The sequence below is a fragment of the Lygodium microphyllum genome, chromosome 21 (assembly GCF_053477565.2).
Source record: "Lygodium microphyllum isolate KBCC chromosome 21, Lygodium_microphyllum_v1.1.10, whole genome shotgun sequence".
Taxonomy (NCBI): Eukaryota; Viridiplantae; Streptophyta; class Polypodiopsida; order Schizaeales; family Lygodiaceae; genus Lygodium; species Lygodium microphyllum.
Window position 1 is genome coordinate 61,733,341 of NC_141155.1, and position 19,892 is coordinate 61,753,232.

Genomic DNA, 19,892 nt, shown 5'->3' on the forward strand with positions numbered 1-19,892 from the left:
GGAATGGTATTCTGTGGGGTTTATAAATTATGGGAGAAGCGGTTTTTTGGAGAGTAAGAGACCTGAGTGATGTTCATCGGTTTGAGTAGTAAATACATTTCCATATTGGATTGGTTTCTCCTTTGGTTCACTTAAGGTCTTGGTTTCTATGCAGGAAGCAAATATACATCTGTCAAGGGATGGGGATTATCAATATGCTGTAAGAGCACTCTTATTCTCATTACATATCAGCAGTACGTGTTTAATAATGTGCAAGGAAACATCATAAGTTCTTTTGTATTGCAGATTCTTAATACGACACATGGGCTTATTTACTTGAAACTATTTAGTGACATTACTCCAAAAACAGTTGAAAATTTTGTTACACACAGGTGAAGTAGGCTTGCCATTTTCCCAAAAGCACTCAAGAGTAGTTTGTTTGTGCATTGAGACACTTTTATTATGCAACATTTTCAAGTATCTGCATCCATTTGACATTTATATTGCATTCCAGCAAGTCAGGGTATTATGATGGAGTGCGGTTTCATCGTGTAATCAAAAGGTTTATGGTACAAGGTGGTGATCCTATGGGAGATGGGACTGGTGGAGAGTCAATTTGGGGTGGGACTTTTGCAGATGAATTTGACTCCAGGTATGTAAGGCTCCGAAGATACACCGTCCAAGACAAGCATGTCACCTGTGTAATTCCTTCTGCTTACATACAAGAAAGTATGTCTGTTGAGTTTTAGATTGCATGCTTCTTATGTGAAGTATTGTGAGGAATTGAGAAAACTGTGTCATTTTCCTAAATGCTTTAGTTGGGAAATGCACATCCTAGGTAATAAAGTCTCAATAAGGACTGAAAATCTGAAGTCTGTTATTCAGTTGTATTATGGAAAACTGAGGAGTGTGTATCTAATTGGAAAAACTATAACCTAGGACAAACCACCTTAGTCATTTGAAGTGTACACAGGATAAACCACCTTAGTTCTTTGAAGTGTAAATATGAAAAACCATTGACACGTCTTAAAGATTTAGTTTAGAGAAAAGAACTGGTTGCATTTAGTTTAGATAGGAAGGCAAAAGTTATACCTTCTAGATTGTCACTCTACAAGGTAATGGGAGTATACAAATGCAAGGCGATAGAGCAGGGGAGGAGGAAATAACTATCGTAGGGGATGGTTCTCCAATACATAGCATTGTCAGACTCGACCAGGAATGGGCATGTTGTTTGGGCAGCCAAAGTTTTGGCAGGAACAGAGGCTGGTGATGAACGTGCGGCATGCGCTGAGATGTCAAGGTGGGTCTGTTTACCAGTGCGACAATGGAACCGGGGTGGTGCGCCTCAGAATGAGGGCGGTGATGCGCAGGAGCAGAGTGGCAGTGCATGTGCAGGGTGGCTGTGGTGTGTGTAGGAACAGGGCAGAAGCAGCATGCAGGGGGGGGCAGGGCGGTGAATGTGCATGGCAGCAGTGGCATGCGCAGGAACAGAGTATGCATGCAGGGCAGTGGCGGTTGTGCAGGGCAGTGGTGGTGCAGACAGAGCAGGGGCAGCACACACAGATGTAGAGGTGGCATGTGCAGATGTAGGGGTGGCGACAGGGGTGTGACAACCCCTGCACAAGGGCTGCCATTAGGGTCATTGCAGAAACCCTTACCCTAACTGTGTAGGCTGTAGTCTGGAGGCTGAGCACAAGGCTCAATGACATTGGTGGTGGGGGCTGAAGAGCTTAAAGGTGGGGGCAATGGCGGTCAGCTTTGATAGCAGAGTTGGATCTATTGGACCAGCCAAAGCGCAGCCACATGAGCACACACTCACACTCATAGTGAACAGAGAACAACAAGAAGAGAGAGTGTTGGAATGTCGTATCCACTATGTGAGGATGAATGAATGAAAGTACAATCCCTAAGCTACTATGGTACCACACCCAAGGTGGGTGCTCATATGGGGATAAAACCCTTCTCCAACTAGGTCAAAACTGCTCATGGATAAGGGAGCATTCACACGAGAGCAACCGAGGAACACGATAAGTGTAATAGAAACATCCCCTAAGGATCCAACCTGCACATGAGACATGACACAAGCTATACCCATAGCAAAGAAATAAAGGAAATGGTTGTTAGACTTGCCTCCCAACCATAGAGACAAACATGCTCACAAGTGAGCTTGGGAAGTTGCAGCAAATCGAGTCATGACCATGTCCCAAGAGTTGGTGTACCATACCACCAGCCCACACCATCCCAAGTGTGTAGACATGTTGGCCAATGGGCTAAGAGTCCAAGAGTGGTTATCACACAATAATTTATATGATAGGGCCTGGAGTCCTTTAAATAGGACTCGGTTGTCCTAACCTTAAAGTGCCCCTAGTGGGAATGAACTAGGTTACTTTTATGACTGTTGAGACCAATGCTATTAGCACCCATCTAGATGTCCAAGGATGTAACAAATTTGGAAGGCACTGGAGACACTTCAAGAGATCTAGAAGTCACTTTGGAAGAATGAATGATGAAAGACTATTGTTAGTGCAGTAGTAGTTCTCTTGAATGCTTTGAAAGGAAGAGATCCAGTGGTGAAAAGAAGTAAATACTTATTCTCAGAGTGTGGAACTTTATTCAGTGCTTAGTGGGATAAAAAAAGTAGAGGTTTATTGTAGTCGTGCTCTCTAGAAGAGGCACATGCATGTATGGCCATAGTTTCTATGTATATCCTACATTATAGGCCTTACAAAAATACCCTGTTTTTGGTACAAGCTTTTTGTATATTCCTAAAGGAATGCATGCTAATGTAAAGATGATGCATTGATTTATATTAATTCTTTATGCAGGTTGAAGCATGAGCCATTCACGCTATCAATGGCCAACCGTGGACCCAACACAAATGGTGCTCAGTTTTTTATTACTACTGTATCTACACCTCATTTGGATAACAAGCATACTGTTTTTGGTCGGGTAGTCAAAGGCCATGATGTTGTTAAGGTGATTAGATTTGAGGCACTTCATGATTCTCTTGCATTTAAGCCATAACTTTTGGTACTAAGGTGCTGCCCTGTTTTTATTTGTGAAGGAAATTGAGAATGTGGAAACAGATGCATTCCACAAACCAAAGTCTCCAGTTACTATCTGGAATATATCTATTGTTGACGAGCTCTGATCTCAAGTTGAACATACCTATAACTAATCTTGAGCATTAAAAGTATGCTAGGTTAGAAGTATGGCCAATTTTTGAAGTTCATGGCAAGGGACTCAGTTGGACATTGCTCTCCTTGGGCGGCAATGGTATTGACATTACTTTCTCTTGGGCCGCAACATTACACACATTCAGTGTTATTGTAGCTGTTGGTTAAGTTCAGTGTTCCTGGCTTCATCCGACTCATGCTTACAGTGTTGGAAGTCTTTCCACAAGCAGAAATAGAGGATTCTGATGTAGACAGTTCAGATTATTTAGTTCTAGATGGAGCTGTGGAAAGGGTAAGCATACTGTAGATAGACAGATGTGGTTGAATACTTCATTTTGTCTTGTTTATTAAAGACGTTTTTCTAAGATTCATCTGGTCAACGTCTCAGTTTTCTTTTCTAAATCGTTCTTTGAGATCAGTAGACAAGGTTGGTATGCTTTTAAGTTGGGTTTTTCTGTATGATTATCACTCTGTAATTTAGAAATGCACCATGGTGGCTAGAAGGTGCCCTTACCTATGTATTACTGGCTTTTGATTAATCTATTGTAGTTATTTGGTGCTCCTTGATTTTGTAAACAAGGCTGAGAGAAGTTTTACTGCCTGTGAAAGTGAATTTCTGATGGCATGGGACGGCTAGGTGATGTCTTTGCAGAGACGTGAATAGCATTGTTCACCTTGATTTCTGTATGTTGCATGCATCTTTTGCTGGCTGGTCTGGACAGACATCTACATGGTATGTCATATAGCATTTGAATACAACTTATCAGTGAGCTAGTGATGGTTGCGAGAGCTTGTGATGTCAAGGAAAAGGTTGAGCGTTTGGTTCTGGTTTTGGGTTGGGATGGGTTGGTCTTCAACCCTTGGACCACTATGCCATGCGATTGGCATCATTCAAGTGTGGCATGTTGCCATATCCTCTTGCAAGGCCCTGTGTACCAATACCAAACATGTAGCAAATGTTAACATATCATGAATGGTTATTTTGGTATGTACTATATTCTTACAGATCTGTAATTTCAATTGCACTGCATGCCTAGAATATTAACCTTGACACGATGGGCCCCTTACACTTCTGTTTAGTTCAAGCTTGAGATATCTTCTTAATGGAGATTGATGTGCACAGCCAATATTTCCTACGCTAATGGCTTAAACTATTTCATTACCTGCTTTGAAGTAACCATGTTTGTTGGCAATAAGATTGCATGTCATGTTGTTGCTTTCAAGAGGCTTAGATGAGATAATATTTCATCATTCTAGTGTTCTTTTTGATCTCATAGCCACTTGATGAAGCACTTTTGAATGTGGTAGAAATGTGAGTAATTGATCAAGCCAGTTGGGTGCACTTATAAATAGCCAAATATGATGGACACTCACCAACCAAATATAAATAGCCAAATATGATGGGTTTGCTATAAATAGCTAAATACGTTGGAAGTTGGGCCAGAACAACCAATTGGGTATAGCTATAAATAGCTAAATATGTTGGAAATCGATTAAACAATAATAAAACATGCCAAAAATGTTGGTCCGCTTGCACAATGTTAGCGTGGTATCACAAAATGTTGGTGATTGCATAGTAAATGTTGATGTGGCAAATCATAGCCATTTGGGGTTGATCGCATCCATCTGGAATAGCATAGATGCCACATTACTCCTAAACCAATTAAAAGAAGAAATATAAACTCTAGAATGAGCTATCTCCTTTGGCAAAGCACGTGATAGTCATGTCAGAGATCTTAATATCCCTATTTAACTCAAATGAAGTCTCATAGGTGGGAGATCACAGTGCATGACAAGCATGATTGCTAACACCTCTTCTCAAATCTTGGGTTTGGCGAAAGGCCAAAGAAGATATAGATCCGAGGGTGATAGGAAGAGTGTCAATGTTGATGAAGTTTGTTGATGTAGACTATTGATGAAGAAGCTCCTTACGATCTTGGGCATCCCCTTTTGAAATACTAGGGACCAAGGAATCTATAGTTGCATCACCAAGATCATCCCCTTTAGAAAGGGATGGGAGGTATGTTAAGACTTCAAGCTCTTTCACCTTTGGTTAGTGTGTACTCGACACTTAGTTGTTGTCCAATTGTTTCCATATGTGGACATTGAATAAGTTGGTGACTCTAGGTTTAATCACAGTTAGTGTAGATGGTTAGTTAGACCTAAGTGTTGTATTCACTTCAGTTATGTGTGATTATGGAATAACGAGAAATGAGAGGAGATAGCACACTGTTACTCTATGTTGCCTTAATCCTTCTTTGCCTTACAACATGGTAGCAGAGCCATCTTGGATGGGCCCTTTGTAGCTCAACAAAGTGAAGAAGACTTGAAGATTGTAGAGACATGATCTTTGTGAAGAGGAGTTTGCTTCCATTGTTCATGTTGAGTAAGTGTTAGGTCATTTGTGTTTATCTTTGCTATTGGAGTGTGTCTAAGTCTTGTTAATCATCATTGTGATGGAGATCTGTTGAAACACACTAGGTTGCTAGTGTGATTGCGTCTGTTGATGCAAGAGATTCCCTTGGCTGCAAATCAAGGTAACAAGCATTGGTTGAGCTATTAAATGCTTGCAAACATACCTTGGAAGGTTATTGAAGACCCTAGAGCTCTAATACTTGCTTGGGAGCTCAACTATGGACTGCGAGACAAAGGTACAGATCTAAAATTAAGTGCAGGCCTATTATAAACAAGGAATGGGCAGGACACACTTGATCTTGGATAGAAACTAGAGCTATCTAACATGCTGTATAGACCTCATTAAAGCATAAATACATCTTGGAAGACATGCATTATTTTTCATGCCTTTGAGTTGCAAATTTTTGAAGAGAATACACAGATCTGAGAGTTTAGGATAGGCTGAAAATTTGTCATAAATTGTTGGCAGCAAGCATTGGTTTATGTTGAAGCACTCCATGACTTTGGTTGGCTCTTGTGAGATGTATAACTTGGCATATGTTTGGTAAGTGTCTTGTGGACTGAGAAGGGGATTGAATGCTAATGTTTGGAGCTGAAAACAAATGCATTGAAATGGCTTTGGCCGTTTATGAATAGTAAATGCATTGTATGACACTAGCTCTTGAAGACATGGTCTCTTTGGATGATGAAATGGTCATGTATTGATTTTCAGTTGTGGTGGCATATGTATATGACACTTTGAGGAGTTTTTGGGCATGTTATAAACAGGGAATAGGCAGCATACACTTGAGATTGGATGGAAACTGGAGCTATTTGACATGCCGTATAGACCTCATTAAAGCATACATACATCCTGGAAGACATGCATTATTTTTCATGCCTGTGAGTTGCAATTTCTTGAAGAAAATACACAGATCTGAGAGTTCATGATAGGCTAAAAATTTGTCATGAATTATTGGCAGCAAGAATTGGTTTGTGTTGAAGCACTCCATGACTTTGGTTGGCTCTTGTGAGATGTAGGACTTGGCATATGTTTGGTAAATATCTTGTGGACTGAGAAGGGGATTGAATGCTAATGTTTGGAGTTGAAAACAAATGCATTGACATGGCTTTGGCTGTTTATGAACAGTAAATGCATTGTATGACACTAGCTCTTGAAGACATCTCTTTGGATGACGAAATGATCATGTATTGATTTTCAGTTGTGGTGGTATATGTATATGACACTTTGAGGAGTTTTTGGGCTGAGATACACCTTGTTTTGATTATGTTTGAGTAGGCTGTAACCTGCAGGAAGGTTATTTGACTCTTGTACTTAAATGTACATGAGTTACTTTGTGCCCAGATTGACATGTATGGACTCCCATATACAGAGGTAACTATCTGAAGTGCTGCAGGGGTGTTTTAAGGCATATATACTCGCGTTTTGGTTGGAAAAGTGTTGTTGGTCACTAAAAATTTCTACTCCATAAATTGCTTGTCTGTCTATTCTCAGTTAGCTTGAATGCATACTAAATATGTAGTGAATGCAGTTCAAGTAAACGGGTTGTAATGCCTAGGTGGTTTGTCACTTGACAAGGATGCATGTGATAGGTATTTTGGCTTGAAATATCACTGATCTAAGCAGAGATTGCTACTGAAAATTTTCATTGCATTGGAAGGCTGAAACTGATCAGTTAAAAAGCCTTGGTTTGCAGGTAGTCAGGCAATGTTTGCAATATGGAAAATGCAGATAGAACTGACAACATAATCTAGATAGCGGAGGAAAAGCTTGACAGCAATAACTATGCCATATGGAAGTTTCGGAGATCTAGGCCTAAAGGTAGAGGCTCTTGGCAACCACAAAGGACCTTTGACAATCCTAACAAGGATAAGGATTGTCACTACTATGGTAAATACGATCACATTGCGAAGGACTGCTGGAAGAAGCAGGGTAATCAAAAGGGCAAGCATCATGAACATTATGCATCGTCCAGTCAGATAGAAGGTGCGTCGGGGGATAGTCTGTTTGCCATGACATGTGTGAAAGATAGGGCTATTGAGAAGTCTAATGAGGATGCAGTTTGGTATATTGATTCGGGGGTGTCGAATCATATAATGCCTCATGGTGATTGGTTTACTAACATGGTGCCTGACAAGAATGGCTATGTATGCACAGGAGATGACACACAACATAGAATTGAGCATAAAGGCAAAGTACCTTTAGTGATTCATCATGGCAGAAAGAAGAATATGCATGATGTATTGCATGTCCCATATATTACTAAAAATTTGATGTCTGTGGGTTAGATGATTGAGTATAATCTATAGGTTTGGTTTAATAAGTATGGATGCTTCATTGAAGAGTTTGGTAATGGCTGCAAATTGATTGCTTGTGGTCATAGACAAGGCATGATATTCACTTTGGATGCCACTTTACCACAACTGAAATCAGTCCATGTTTGCTCATGGCTTAGGCACAGTTAGAGACTTATAAATATGGCATAAGAGAGTGGAGCATGTTAATCTTCAATGGCTGCAAATGATGCAAAAAAAACTTCTTGTTACAGGTCTACCCAAGTTTGCATACACTAATATTGGTCATACGTAGGTAGCTTACATGCATCTATACTCCACAACAGAATGGAGTAGCTGAACGGAAGAACAGGGTATTGATGGAAGCCGCTTGTGCAATGATGAATGAGAATAATATGCCGCTCTATTATTGGGTTGAGGCTACTATGACAACCATGTATATCTTGAACATGACTTCCACTGCATGCATTCATGATGTGACACCCTTTTAGAGGTTGTATGGTTACAAACTTGATGTTAGTCATATGAAAGTATTTGGGTGTATTGCTTATGTGCATATTCTTGATGAGAAGTGAAGGAAGCTGGATCTGAAAGCACATAAGTGTGTATTTATTGATTATGCGCAAGAAAAGAAGGCATATAAATGTTATGATCCCTCTACACGAGAGACACTTGTGAGCAAGGATGTTATATTTGATGAGATGGCTACTTGGTATGCATCACCTACAATAGTACCGTTTGATATGCCTTTTGCACATGTTTCTACAATTGATTTATTGCAGAGTACTGCATTGACATGTCCTAGTCTGACATATGTATCTTCCTCTATATCTCTATGGATATGGAGATTGCGTAGTTTTGGCTCACCATCCACTGACACTATGTTAGTGAGGGGGAGATATGATGTGATGGACAACAAAGGGAAAGAAAAAGTATTTGAGGATCCATCTGGTATGATGACACCTGGCATGATGACTTCACGCTATGACTCAATTGGCAGTCTAGACAGTGAACTTGGTATTCCGATTGTGTATACGCTTGGTATTGGGCAGAGCATGTACATTTCGCCTCATGAGAGGGGAATTGAGTAGTGCACCACAGCGCAAACACTCGCAAAGGGTTAGGTATCCTATGGACAGATTGACTTACAGTGGTTACTCTACGAAGCATTATGCTTATATGACAAAGGTTATGGAAGTTAAGCAACTTGCCACTCATATTAAAGTAGTGATGGATAAGAATTGGTGCACAGCTATGGATGAGAAAATAAAAGCCTTGGCTAAAAATAGTACTTGGAATCTTGTTCCACTGCTAAATGGAAAAAAGACCATTGGCTGCAAATGGGTCTATAAGGTTAAATGCAACTCGGATGGCAGTGTAGAGAGGTAAAAAGCCAGACTTTCAGTCCTGTTGCCAAGATGGCAACCATACGAACAATGATTGCATTAGTTACTGCTAAAGGCTAGAAATTGCAGCAGATGGATGTCAAGAATGTTTTTCTCAATGGTGACTTGGAAGAGGATGTTTATATGGATTGGCCCGAAGAATATGTATATCATGAATTTCAGCATTATGTATGCAAGCTGAAAAAAACATTGTATGGGCTAAAGTAGGCTCCGAGAGCTTTGGCATTCAAGGATCATTCATTACTTGTAGAGTTTGGGACTCACAATTGGCAGGGCTGATCATAGTTTGTTTACGAAAAAGACAGACATAGGCTTGGTAGTGTTGGTTATTTATGTGGATGATTTGATAATCACAGACGATGATGACTTAGGGATATAGAATGTATGAGAATGTTGAAATCTGAATTTGATATGAAGGACTTAGGTGAGCTGAAGTACTTCTTGGATATAGAGGTAATCAAGGCTGAAAATGATTACCTCTATATTTGAATTTGATATGAAGGACTTAGGTGAGTTGAAGTACTTCTTGGATATAGAACACTATGCCATGGAAATGTTGAAGAAATATGGCATGATTGAATGTAAACCGCTTTGAAGGGGAGCTACAGAGCTCTATCCCGAGACCTACGGACCACTTATTTATCAAGCATTTCAAGCCGAGCGGCCATGGCTACCTCTCACATAGCCGACGCGCAATGCCTACCTTACGGGTGTAGTGAGCTTACCTTGATGCTCGATCGAGTTCCCTCCTCTCTCTTGCACTCTGATAGTTCCACGATCCTTGTGGCTAGCTCAAGCAACCTCAAGCCCCTCTCCATCAAGCTCCATCCTCCATAGCCGCGCGAGAGAAGAAAAGAGAAGAGAAGAGAAGAAGAGAAGATGAAGAGAGAAGATGGGGAGCTTCTTCTCCACGATCCCTCACTCTCACACACTTACTCCCTCACTCCCTCACACTCCCTCAATCCCTCACTCAAGCACAAGTAAGAAGGCAAGAAACAAGAGAAGAAGTAGAAGAAGCTGTGGCCACACACAAGAATGAGCTTCTCATTCACTTTTGAACTTTATATACATGCCCTACTTTTTGGGCGGTCATCCCCACTTTTTACATGGCCGGCCATTAGCCTAGGCCCTCTTTTCCTATTTTCCACCGTTTTAACTTATCCCATTCCCAACTAATGCATACAATTTGCACAGGAGTGATCCCGGCACTCTTTTACAAGGATTCGAGAGCGCTTTCACATTTAATGGTGCGCTTTTACTCTTTTCTTTTCTCGAGGTGACATTGAGGCCTTCTAGAGAGGTCGTCATTCAAAATTTTCAGGGTCTGACCTCCATTCGGGGTGCCTTTTCCTTCCTTTGTTCTATGTTCTTTCGGTTATCTTCTTCTTCCATTTTCCTGATCCTCTGCTCCACTTTTCGATCCTCTGTGCTTAAGCTCAACAGTGGAGAGGCCGGCACGGCGCATGTAGTGAAATGGCTGCTCCTTTGTGATTCCTGTGCCTGTTGGAAGCTTCCATTCTTGAAGGCCATACCTTAGCGCTCGGGTAGTCAGTTCTAGCTTCCTTCTTACCTTCTCCATTGAATCATCGCCCTCCGCTTGGGTGGCATGTAGTACTGTGCTGAGAAAGGCTTGTCTTTGTGCATTGGCGCATACATCGGCAGCTTCTGCCCTGGATTCGACAAGTACTCTCTCGCACTCAGCCACCACCAAGCGTTCCATTAATTGCCTAACCCTTTCAAAATTGTTCTTTTCCTACTCGTTGGCTCTCTCATCCATCTTCTTTCTTCCCTCTTCCAGCTCACTTGCCAAGGTGGTTACCACCTGCTATTGTTCATTTTTTAAGAACCGGAGTTGGTTCCTCTCCCTAGATTTCTGAGCCAGCTGTTCTTCAGCAATTTCTTTTGCTTGATTTGCAATGTTGAATCTCTGTTTCTGCTTCAACAATTAGTTCTGACTTTTCTTGCACCAGCTGCTCGTGGCTTTGGATCTCTGCAAGGTGCAATCTTCTTTGTGTGAAGGCCATGGCCATGAGGGCCTCTGTGTCTCCCTTGGCAATCTCCAATGTGCCTTGCAGTCGTTGTGCCTCTTGTTGTAGCCTTTGTGCTTCTACAGCGGGGATTGCCGGCCTTTCCTGTGCTAGGAACTCTATCTCTCTCTCCAGCCTGTCTTGTTTCTCAAGTCCATACCATAGCTGAAAAGCTATGGTATCCGCTTGCCGCTCGCTTGGCTCGCCTTCTTGAGCTGTTATCTGTCCGTACCTTTCTAGTTTGGTAGTTCTCTGTTCCAAGTCAGCATACTGCTACACTAGTAACTTTAAGCTCCGCTGCTCTGCCACCAGGTTTTGCTCTTCGTCTTCCAGCCTTTGTCTTAGGCGGCTCTCATTGTCCTGGCTTCCTTCGTTTTTGCTTCTAGTTGATCTTGTAGCACTTTCATCTCCCTTTTTCGGTTGGCTCCTTACTTTGAAACTTCTAGCCTCAAGGCTGCCGAAGTTTCCTTTTCCTTCTCTAGCTCCACTAGGGCCACCTTCTTTTCTTCTTTTGCCTTGTCCAACTGTGCTAGGAGCTCAACCACATAAGCATCGTAGTCCGTACCAAGTGGCATGGGAGTAGGGGCTGTAGTGGTTGACGCCTCTAGCTTTTGCCATTTTGGATATTTCCTGGACTCAGCATCTGCGGCGCAGCATGTCTTTTCGCTCCGGTTTCCGGTACAGTCTCAGCCACTTTACTGACAAGCATCTGCATCATGCTCATCAGTTGGACAATGTCTAGAGAGGGCGTGGGTTGCGGGGCGGTTGTGGTGTCGGTTCGCACCGACACGAAGGAGGAAGGTAGGGGGTGCAGCAGGGACTTGCCCTTGCCTACAACCATTGGGGCCACTTCCACACCGCCACTTGCTTCAGTCTCATGGTGGGGACTCAAAGGGTCGATCTCTCCTCCCCCATGGGTTTCTTCAACAGATCTACGAGTGGCCTCTGCCAACTCAGCCAGTTCTTTCATCCTTAGCTCATCGGCTTCCTCCTCCGCCCTTCTTTGCCTCTCTTCTTTTGCCCTCTTTGATTCTTCTCTAACTCTTTCGAGTTCTTCCTCTTCCTTCTTCCTTCGTTCCTCTTCCACCATCCTTGACTCTCTTTGAGCCCTCTTCACCTCGGCTCGCTCTTCTTTGCTCAGCCTTTCTTCCTTCTTCTTTTGGCTCTTGTCAGTCTTCTTTTGCTTCCGTGGTTTGGCCGCTTGAGTGGGTGGTATTTTCAGCTCCCCTTTGTTGCTTACCGTCTTTTCACTCGAGCCTTCTTCCTTGCGGTGAGGTGAGCTTCGGTGCACAGCTTGCTCTTCATCTACGCCGGTATCCTTGATAGCCTTGTCGATGATTGCCGTCAGGACACCTCCGTATCTGATTGTAGAGGCTTTTGTGGCAGGCTTTTTTCTTGCAGATCGTGTAGTAGAGGCCGGAGATTCCCCACCAATTGGTGCTGCGACTGGAGCCAGGAGCGTGGCTGAACTCTTGATAGTTTTTTGGACAAAGCTGTTCCAATCCACCTCCTCTGGAACTCCTATCGCGATGCTTTCCAGCAATGGCACCCCGATTCTGTTCATTAGTGCGTTGTATCTATGGCTCGAGAAAAGGGCGTGGACCATTTTAGCTTGCATCCTTATCGCAGGGTCTGGAATGTCAGCCAAACTGATTCCATCCACCATGTGCACATCCTCTTTTTTGACTCCCATCATGGCATACACATCTCTTTTTGGGCGCCTCTCCTTCTTGGATACAAGCACCAGGGCTTTCTCGACAATATCTGCATTAAGGGGCACTTGCACCCTTCTTTCCTGGTCACTAGTCCTTACTGTGACCGTGCCACAGCTCCTCCCTTCATCAAAGCTCCTTAAGAAGTCATCGCACATGTTGTAGTCTACAGTCTGTCCGACCTTTTCCATGTACTTTTGGAGGTTGCATTTGTCCACCAACTCCCTCATGGCCGGCTCTTCCAGGATGGCTTCATCTAAATTCATGGTATGCTTGAACGTGAACTGGCTAAATCCACGCGTCTCGACGCTGATTCCATACTTTGTCATCTCCGCTTCAGTGAATGGGAGTTTACTTTGTCCTGCCATGGTAGGTGCCTGTCATCACACCAAGCCAACCGGACGCTCATCTCTTTGGCCTGTCTAGCGAAAGAGACTTGTTTAGGGCTGATTTGATGCCATATTGGGCCGATGATGTAGTTCAAGTGCTAGAGAACGGTCTGTCTGAGAGACCTATTGAGAAAGCCAAGCTAAGGAGACTTATCTTAAAAATCCAGCTATACCAACTGATTGTCGGCCAACTCTATAGGTTAGGACAAGACAGTTTGTTGCGTAGATGTGTGTGTGAGCACAAGATGCACAATGTATTGAGAGAAGCACATGGCAGGATAGCTGGAGGACACTTTAGTGGGGATACAACCGCCTGTAGGTGCTACAATCCCAACTATGGTGGCCCACCCTATTCCGTGATGTTGCTAAGTTTGTCAAATACTGTGATGAGTGCTAGAGGACTAAGGTGCCCATGCGCAAGGATAAGATGGAGTTGACCCCCGTAATAGCACGACAACCCTTCGAAAAATGGGGCATTGACTTCATTGGACCTATCAGTCCTGCAACACAGTACTCCCAGGCACGCTACATCATTGTGGCAACTGATTACCTGACGAAGTGGGTAGAGACAAGAGCCACTAGGAAGAACAATGCTAGAACCACTGTGAAGTTCTTGTGGGAGCAGGTCTTTTCACGTTTTGGTTGTCCAATTGAACTAGTAAGTGATCAGGACACGCACTTCATCAATGAAGTGATATCTCACCTGCTCTCGACCTTCCTAATCATTCATAGAAGGTCCTCGCCCTACTATCCTCAAGCAAATGGCCAAGCAAAATCCACGAATAAAATTTTATTCAACATGCTTACTAAAATAGTATCCACATCACGAAGTGACTGGGATAATAAATTGATGGTGGCCTTGTGGGCCTATCGTACAGCTTATAAGGCGGCTATAGGGCAGACGCCCTTTAGGCTGACTTATGGAACGGAGGCCATTCTACCCTTAGAGTTCTTTGTCCCTAGCTTAAGGATAGTAGCTCAGGAGCATTGGGAGGAAAGAGAGGCTTGGACCAACCGCTTAGTGGAGTTAGAGCGTCTCACGGAGACTCAACTCTTAGCCACCCATGCTCTGATTTGTGAAAAGGCAAGACGAAAGATGTGGTTTGACAAGCATATCAAATAGCACAACTTTGATCAAGGGGACCTCATTCTACTATACTCTGTGAAGGGTCACAAACAGAAAATGAAATTTCGAGGACTAGGACTTCCAACAAGAGAAGTAACCATCTCGCTATGCGACCTATAGCGCACGGCTTGTTCACAAGATAAAGCAAGGCTTGATGGTCAATGAAAAAGACGAAGGGTGTGGCCAATAGATAATGCCTAAATTTCTTTACAGCAAACACCATGGCTAACCCTTCCCTTTTTGTAGTGGAATAGTTCATCTCCGTTTCGGTGAGCTGCCTGCTAGCAAAATTCACAGGGTAATCTAGGTTATGTTCACCAGGCTGGCATAGAACAGCTCCAATAGCAAACTTAGAGGCATCTATGTGTACATGGAATGTTATGCTCCAGTCTGGGGCTCGTAAGATTGGTGCATTGGTGAGAGCCTTCTTCAACTCTTCATATGCACACTGGCATTCCTCAGTCCACTCGAATACGATCAACAGCTTATACAATGGCCTAGCAATCAGTGCATAATTTAGTACAAAGCGTTGATAGTATCCCGTATGGCCTAAGAAACATTGAACGCCCTTGTAGTTAATGGGTGGTGGTAGGTTGACAATGACCTTGACTTTTGAGAAGTCGGTGGCAATGCCATTCCTTGACACTACATGCCCTAGGATACATCCATGCTTTACCCAGAACTGGCACTTTAAGGGGTTCAACGAGAGGTTGTATAACCGACACCTTTCAAAGACAGCTCTCAACTTTTCCAAGTGTTCGGCCCAACTAGAGTGTATGCATAAGTCGTCTAGGAACACCTCTAACTCGCGTCTAAGCATATCCTTGAAGATGGTGCACATTAATTGTTGGAAGGTTGCAGGCGCATTCATTAGCCTAAAGGGCATAACGATGTAGGCAAATACACCCCACTCCGTGGCGAAGGCAGTCTTGTGCCTGTCGTCAGGGTGCACTTGCACTTGATTATAGCGAGAGAAGCCATCCAGGAAGCTGTAGGCTTCTTTGCCTACCACCTTTTCCAGTATGTGCTCGGTATACGATAAGGGGTAGTTGTCCCTCTTCGTAGCGGCATTAACTTTCTTGTAATTCATGCACACTCAAATTTTACCATTCTTTTTCATAACGATCACTATGGGTGATACCCAATCAGTGTGCTCAATCTCATATATAAATCCCGCCTTCATGAGCTTATCGATTTCCTTCTTCACTGCATGGGCGTGCTTGGGATTCATAGGGTAAGGTCGTTGCTTTGTTGATACCGCATCTGGAACCATTGGGATATTATGGGTCACAACCCTAGGGTCGACTCCTTTAAGTTCCTCCAAGGACCAGGCAAACACATCGACATACTCTCGCAGGAGAGCAACAAGTTTAGCCTCCTCATCCTTGAGCAATGAACATAGGTCGAGGCTTCTCGCCTTCCCCTGCCAAGTTGACTTCCTTGACCTTGGTGGGTCCCTCAATTGGCTCACTGGTTTGCCCTTGCCTCTTTGCTCCTAGCAGAATCACCACTCTATCACCCTTCTTAAACTTTGTGAAGCGTTTGGGGAGATCCTACGGCTTCTTTTGCCTCTCTACTTCTGAGTCCTTAGTTCGCTTCCTGGCCTCCTCCTTTAGCTGTCTGCGCCTTAGGTGGACTGGCAAGTCCCCCTTGGTGCTTAGAGGGTTAGGGTATTTTGGGATCACTCTCCGTACTGACTTCAGACTCCGAGTTAAACTCACATCCCTCGCTTGAGGAAGGAGTTTAGCCAGGCAGTCGTAATTGAGTAGGTGTATTCGTCTTAAGCACTGGAACTACCAATGGTTGCGCCACCCCTGCCTGCTCGTAATCCATGGCTCCTATGTGCTCCAACCAAGATCTATCGCACTCCATCCGCATGACTTCTCTTTCATTCCAGCCTGCCCTTTCCCTTCTAGGCCTAGAGTCTGCCTTGATCTGTTTGATCGCTCTCCCTTCAGTGTTATATTCTATTGTGTCTAGCTCTTCTTCACTCTCGTCTTCAATAGAGTGGCAGTTCTCGTACTCCTCATTATCAGAGTCTTGCCCCTCTGACTGCTCGTCATCCCCCGGGTTTTCCTCTCCAATCTCCTTTTCGTCAGTGGCTAAGGCCCAATTGTATAACAGGTCAAGGTCGTGAATTGTGGTCCATTTCCACTCAGGCTTAGCCAAAATATCACTTAGGGGTTTTAGATTGGCAGCCATGTTGCCCTTCAGTTTATCGGTCATGTACTCTATGATTCCCTGAAGCTTGAGCTTATTGGTGGGGATATGGAACGGGACCGGTTTCCCTAGGTTATGTGAACTTCCTGCCATCATGCAGAGTGGCACAATGGGCTCCCTTGCTGGCATGCTTGGGGATTTAGCAGCTTGCCTATATAGCTCTTCTTCATCTGAGAACGGTAGGTCAACGGTTGCCAAGACATGCATCCAATCCCACTCGTCCTCAGGGCAAGGGATGTACTTCGTCATGACCCATAGGGTTTGCTTGCATGTGCATCACCTTTTAGCATGGTTGAGATAGCATCAAGGTCGGCTGGGGTAGTCTTCCAAGTATCCATCTCAACCCTTACCGCTTCTGTTCTATTACCCAAGAAGATGAGATTGTTACCCCAATCTTCAATAACTCGCGCATTCCTCATCCAAGGTTGGCCTAGCAGTATGTCATAGTCTACTCCCTTCATGACAATGAAGTTCACGGAAAACTGCACCCCTGTGACCTTCACTGGCCAGCTCTTTAGGACCCCAAATGCTCTAACCTTCATTCCGTTGGCCAATGTGACATTGAACCTAGCCGTTTCCACGGGTGGGTTTCCCCAGGCTTGTAGAACTGCGTGGCTCAAGACACTGATACCAGCGCCTGTGTCTACGATTCTTTTTTGTGTTACATCCCCCAAGGCTAAGATAGGTAAGACTGCATGCATCTCAGTGCCTTCCCAGAAAGCATTGACGTGCAGTGACCTTGGAACTAAGTGTAGCGGCAATATGCTCCTCTTTTCCCTCCACCCAATACTTTAATTCTTGCCATAAGGAAAGGTGTTGCCGAAGTAGATTTCCTAGGTTCACGGTTACTGGAGTGGTTACTAAAGTGGTGAGGAGGTTGCTGGGTGGTTGCCTTCCTCCTTGGTCATCATTCTTTGGCCATATGTCTTGGTTATCTTGCTGACATGCTTCTTCTTGGTCTTGCCTTTGTGGCATCTCACATGGTGTGGGTACATTCCTCGATCGAGGTCGCAATGGTGAAACGGGTGTACTCACACTAGAGAGGTCTTCCATTCGGTCTTCCAGTATGGGCTCTACGTCTTTAAGGTGTTCTTGGGCGTCATTGACCCACTCCTTGACTTTGGCTATAGCCTCGAGTTGCCGTTTGGGATGGGGGTATTCCCTTACCTTGGCACTCCCTAGTTCTACTGTCTTAGGAGCTGAGGTCTGTGCCTCTGCATCAGTGACCCTCTTTCCTGTCACTAGCGTTGTAGCTTCCTCGGTCTTAAGGGTAATCTTTGCATCCATTCTCTTTCTCCTTCTCCTCCGGCTTTTCTTTCCCAACAAGGATGCATCCAGGTTACTTGGCCCAGGCAATGAGATGCTTGTTTGTTTTGTCTGTGCTTGTGTCATGACATGTAGTGGGATGGGCGTATCCTCACTGCCAAAGGTCTCCACACCGAACAACCCCAAGGGTACTGAGGGCACGTTGGCAGAACTAGTTGATGGATTCCGTCTAGGATAGTCAGGAAATAGGTGTGTGATTCCACACTCGGTGCATCGAAGGTCAGCTTTGTCCTTGTTTTCCTGTTCCCTTTCCGGGCAGTGTGATGAAATATGGCTTGGATGACCGCAAGTCCAGCATGAGATTGGATCTTGGCTTGGTTGTCCAAAGCCCATGCCTCTTCCTCTACCTAGTGCCATTACCGGTACTAGTCGATAGTCCATCAGGATTGTATTTCCTTCCTCATCATAGGATATGTACGGGTTCACATAGGTCTCCTCTTCACTAGGTTCTTCCACATAGTGAACAGGAGCGTCACTCGGTGGATGGGTTACATATGGCCCTGGTGGTCTGGGTATGCCTGTTGGGTTCATCTCTAGCCTAGGAATGGCCGGGGTCTTGCATCATTTGGCACTGGAAGCGCCAATTGGGCTCCCCTGCCCAAGAGGTTAGGTGGCCTGTTGCCTAAGTATGGAGGGTTGTATTGCTGCGCATATGGGAATCTCCTTGGCAATCTGCAATGTAATGCATCATGACCGAACCTACTGTAGTTCGAGCTGGCCTAGATCTAGGATCTTGGCACTCGGCATTCTTACCTTAACCAACTCCTGGCCTTGGTCAACACCCTTTCCCTTATCCCGTATGCTAGAGTTCTCTCTCTCTCCTAAAGCTGTTGTCCGCTCTGGAGCTCTCTGGCTTGTACTTTCCCGATTGGTGTTCCTCATGCTTCGCTCTCTAAGCTGATCGTCCACCCTTATTGCCTCTTCAAAAACTCTAGCTAACATGTCTCGATGTAGAGTGGAGTTGCTAGCCAAAGCCTTGTAGAGCTCCTTGATTCGAATTCCATTTATAGACACGGTAGACACAGCCTTCTCATTAGGTTGCTCATTGGCAGGGATCCTCTTGAAGAGGCTACGCACATGAGTGACATAGTCCCTTACGTCTTTCTTTTTCCTCTGACTAACATTCATTAGTCGGACGATGAGATTGTCAGAGCACCTTGCCTCAAAGAATCTCTTGATAAAGAGGTATTTAAGACAGGCAAAGTTCGTGCGCTCAGCTGCATCTAGACTAGTGTACCAAATTCTCCCCTTATTACCTAAACACAGCCCGAAAGCTTGAGAGTGTTGTGCAAGGTCCATGAGACCGTTTGCTTCGCAAACTTGTTCAAATTGCTCCATAAAGCTATATGGGTCATTGCTAGGTTCATACTTGTCTAGCTGCTTTGCTATAATAGGGATCCTAGATTGCCCCTTTGCCCCTTGTGTGACCCCTAATCCCGAGAGCAATGCTATGGCTAAGGCTGTTGCGCTCTGCTCTGCAGATGTATTGTCCATGAGCTGCTTGGCTACAAGTTCACTCAATGATAAGTCAGCCTCTGCTGCTCGCTCTCTCTCTGCATTTGGTCCTGCTTTAGCAGCACCAGCCAAGGCTAGCACATGGGCCTCGTACATGTCTACATCTTGTTGGAGTTTTCTAGCCTTTTGCTCGTGGTTATAGGCAATTATGCTCTCTAGCGCCTTTCTTTCCTCTTCTAGGTTTGCTACCACTTCCTCTACTGGTCTGCCCTGAACTACCATCCTAGTAAATAAGTTGTACTCATTGACTAACTCCTGCACTAAGACTGGGAATTCTCCCAAGTCCAGTCGGTTCTCTCCTTGTCC

General features: G+C 44.2%; 1 protein-coding gene across 1 annotated transcript in view; it reads left to right on the forward strand.

The window, feature by feature from the left end:
- Nucleotides 1-3,520, forward strand: part of LOC148018064 (peptidyl-prolyl cis-trans isomerase ppi1-like) — a 47,018-nt gene extending 43,498 nt beyond the window's left edge. Inside the window, exons 2-6 of the mRNA XM_087661777.1 lie at nt 155-199; nt 286-371; nt 494-631; nt 2,805-2,955; nt 3,044-3,520. Coding sequence (XP_087517903.1) covers nt 155-199; nt 286-371; nt 494-631; nt 2,805-2,955; nt 3,044-3,130 — 507 coding nt within the window. The 3' untranslated portion in view covers nt 3,131-3,520. The remainder of the gene's footprint in view (nt 1-154; nt 200-285; nt 372-493; nt 632-2,804; nt 2,956-3,043) is intronic.
- Nucleotides 3,521-19,892: the final 16,372 nt, after the last annotated feature.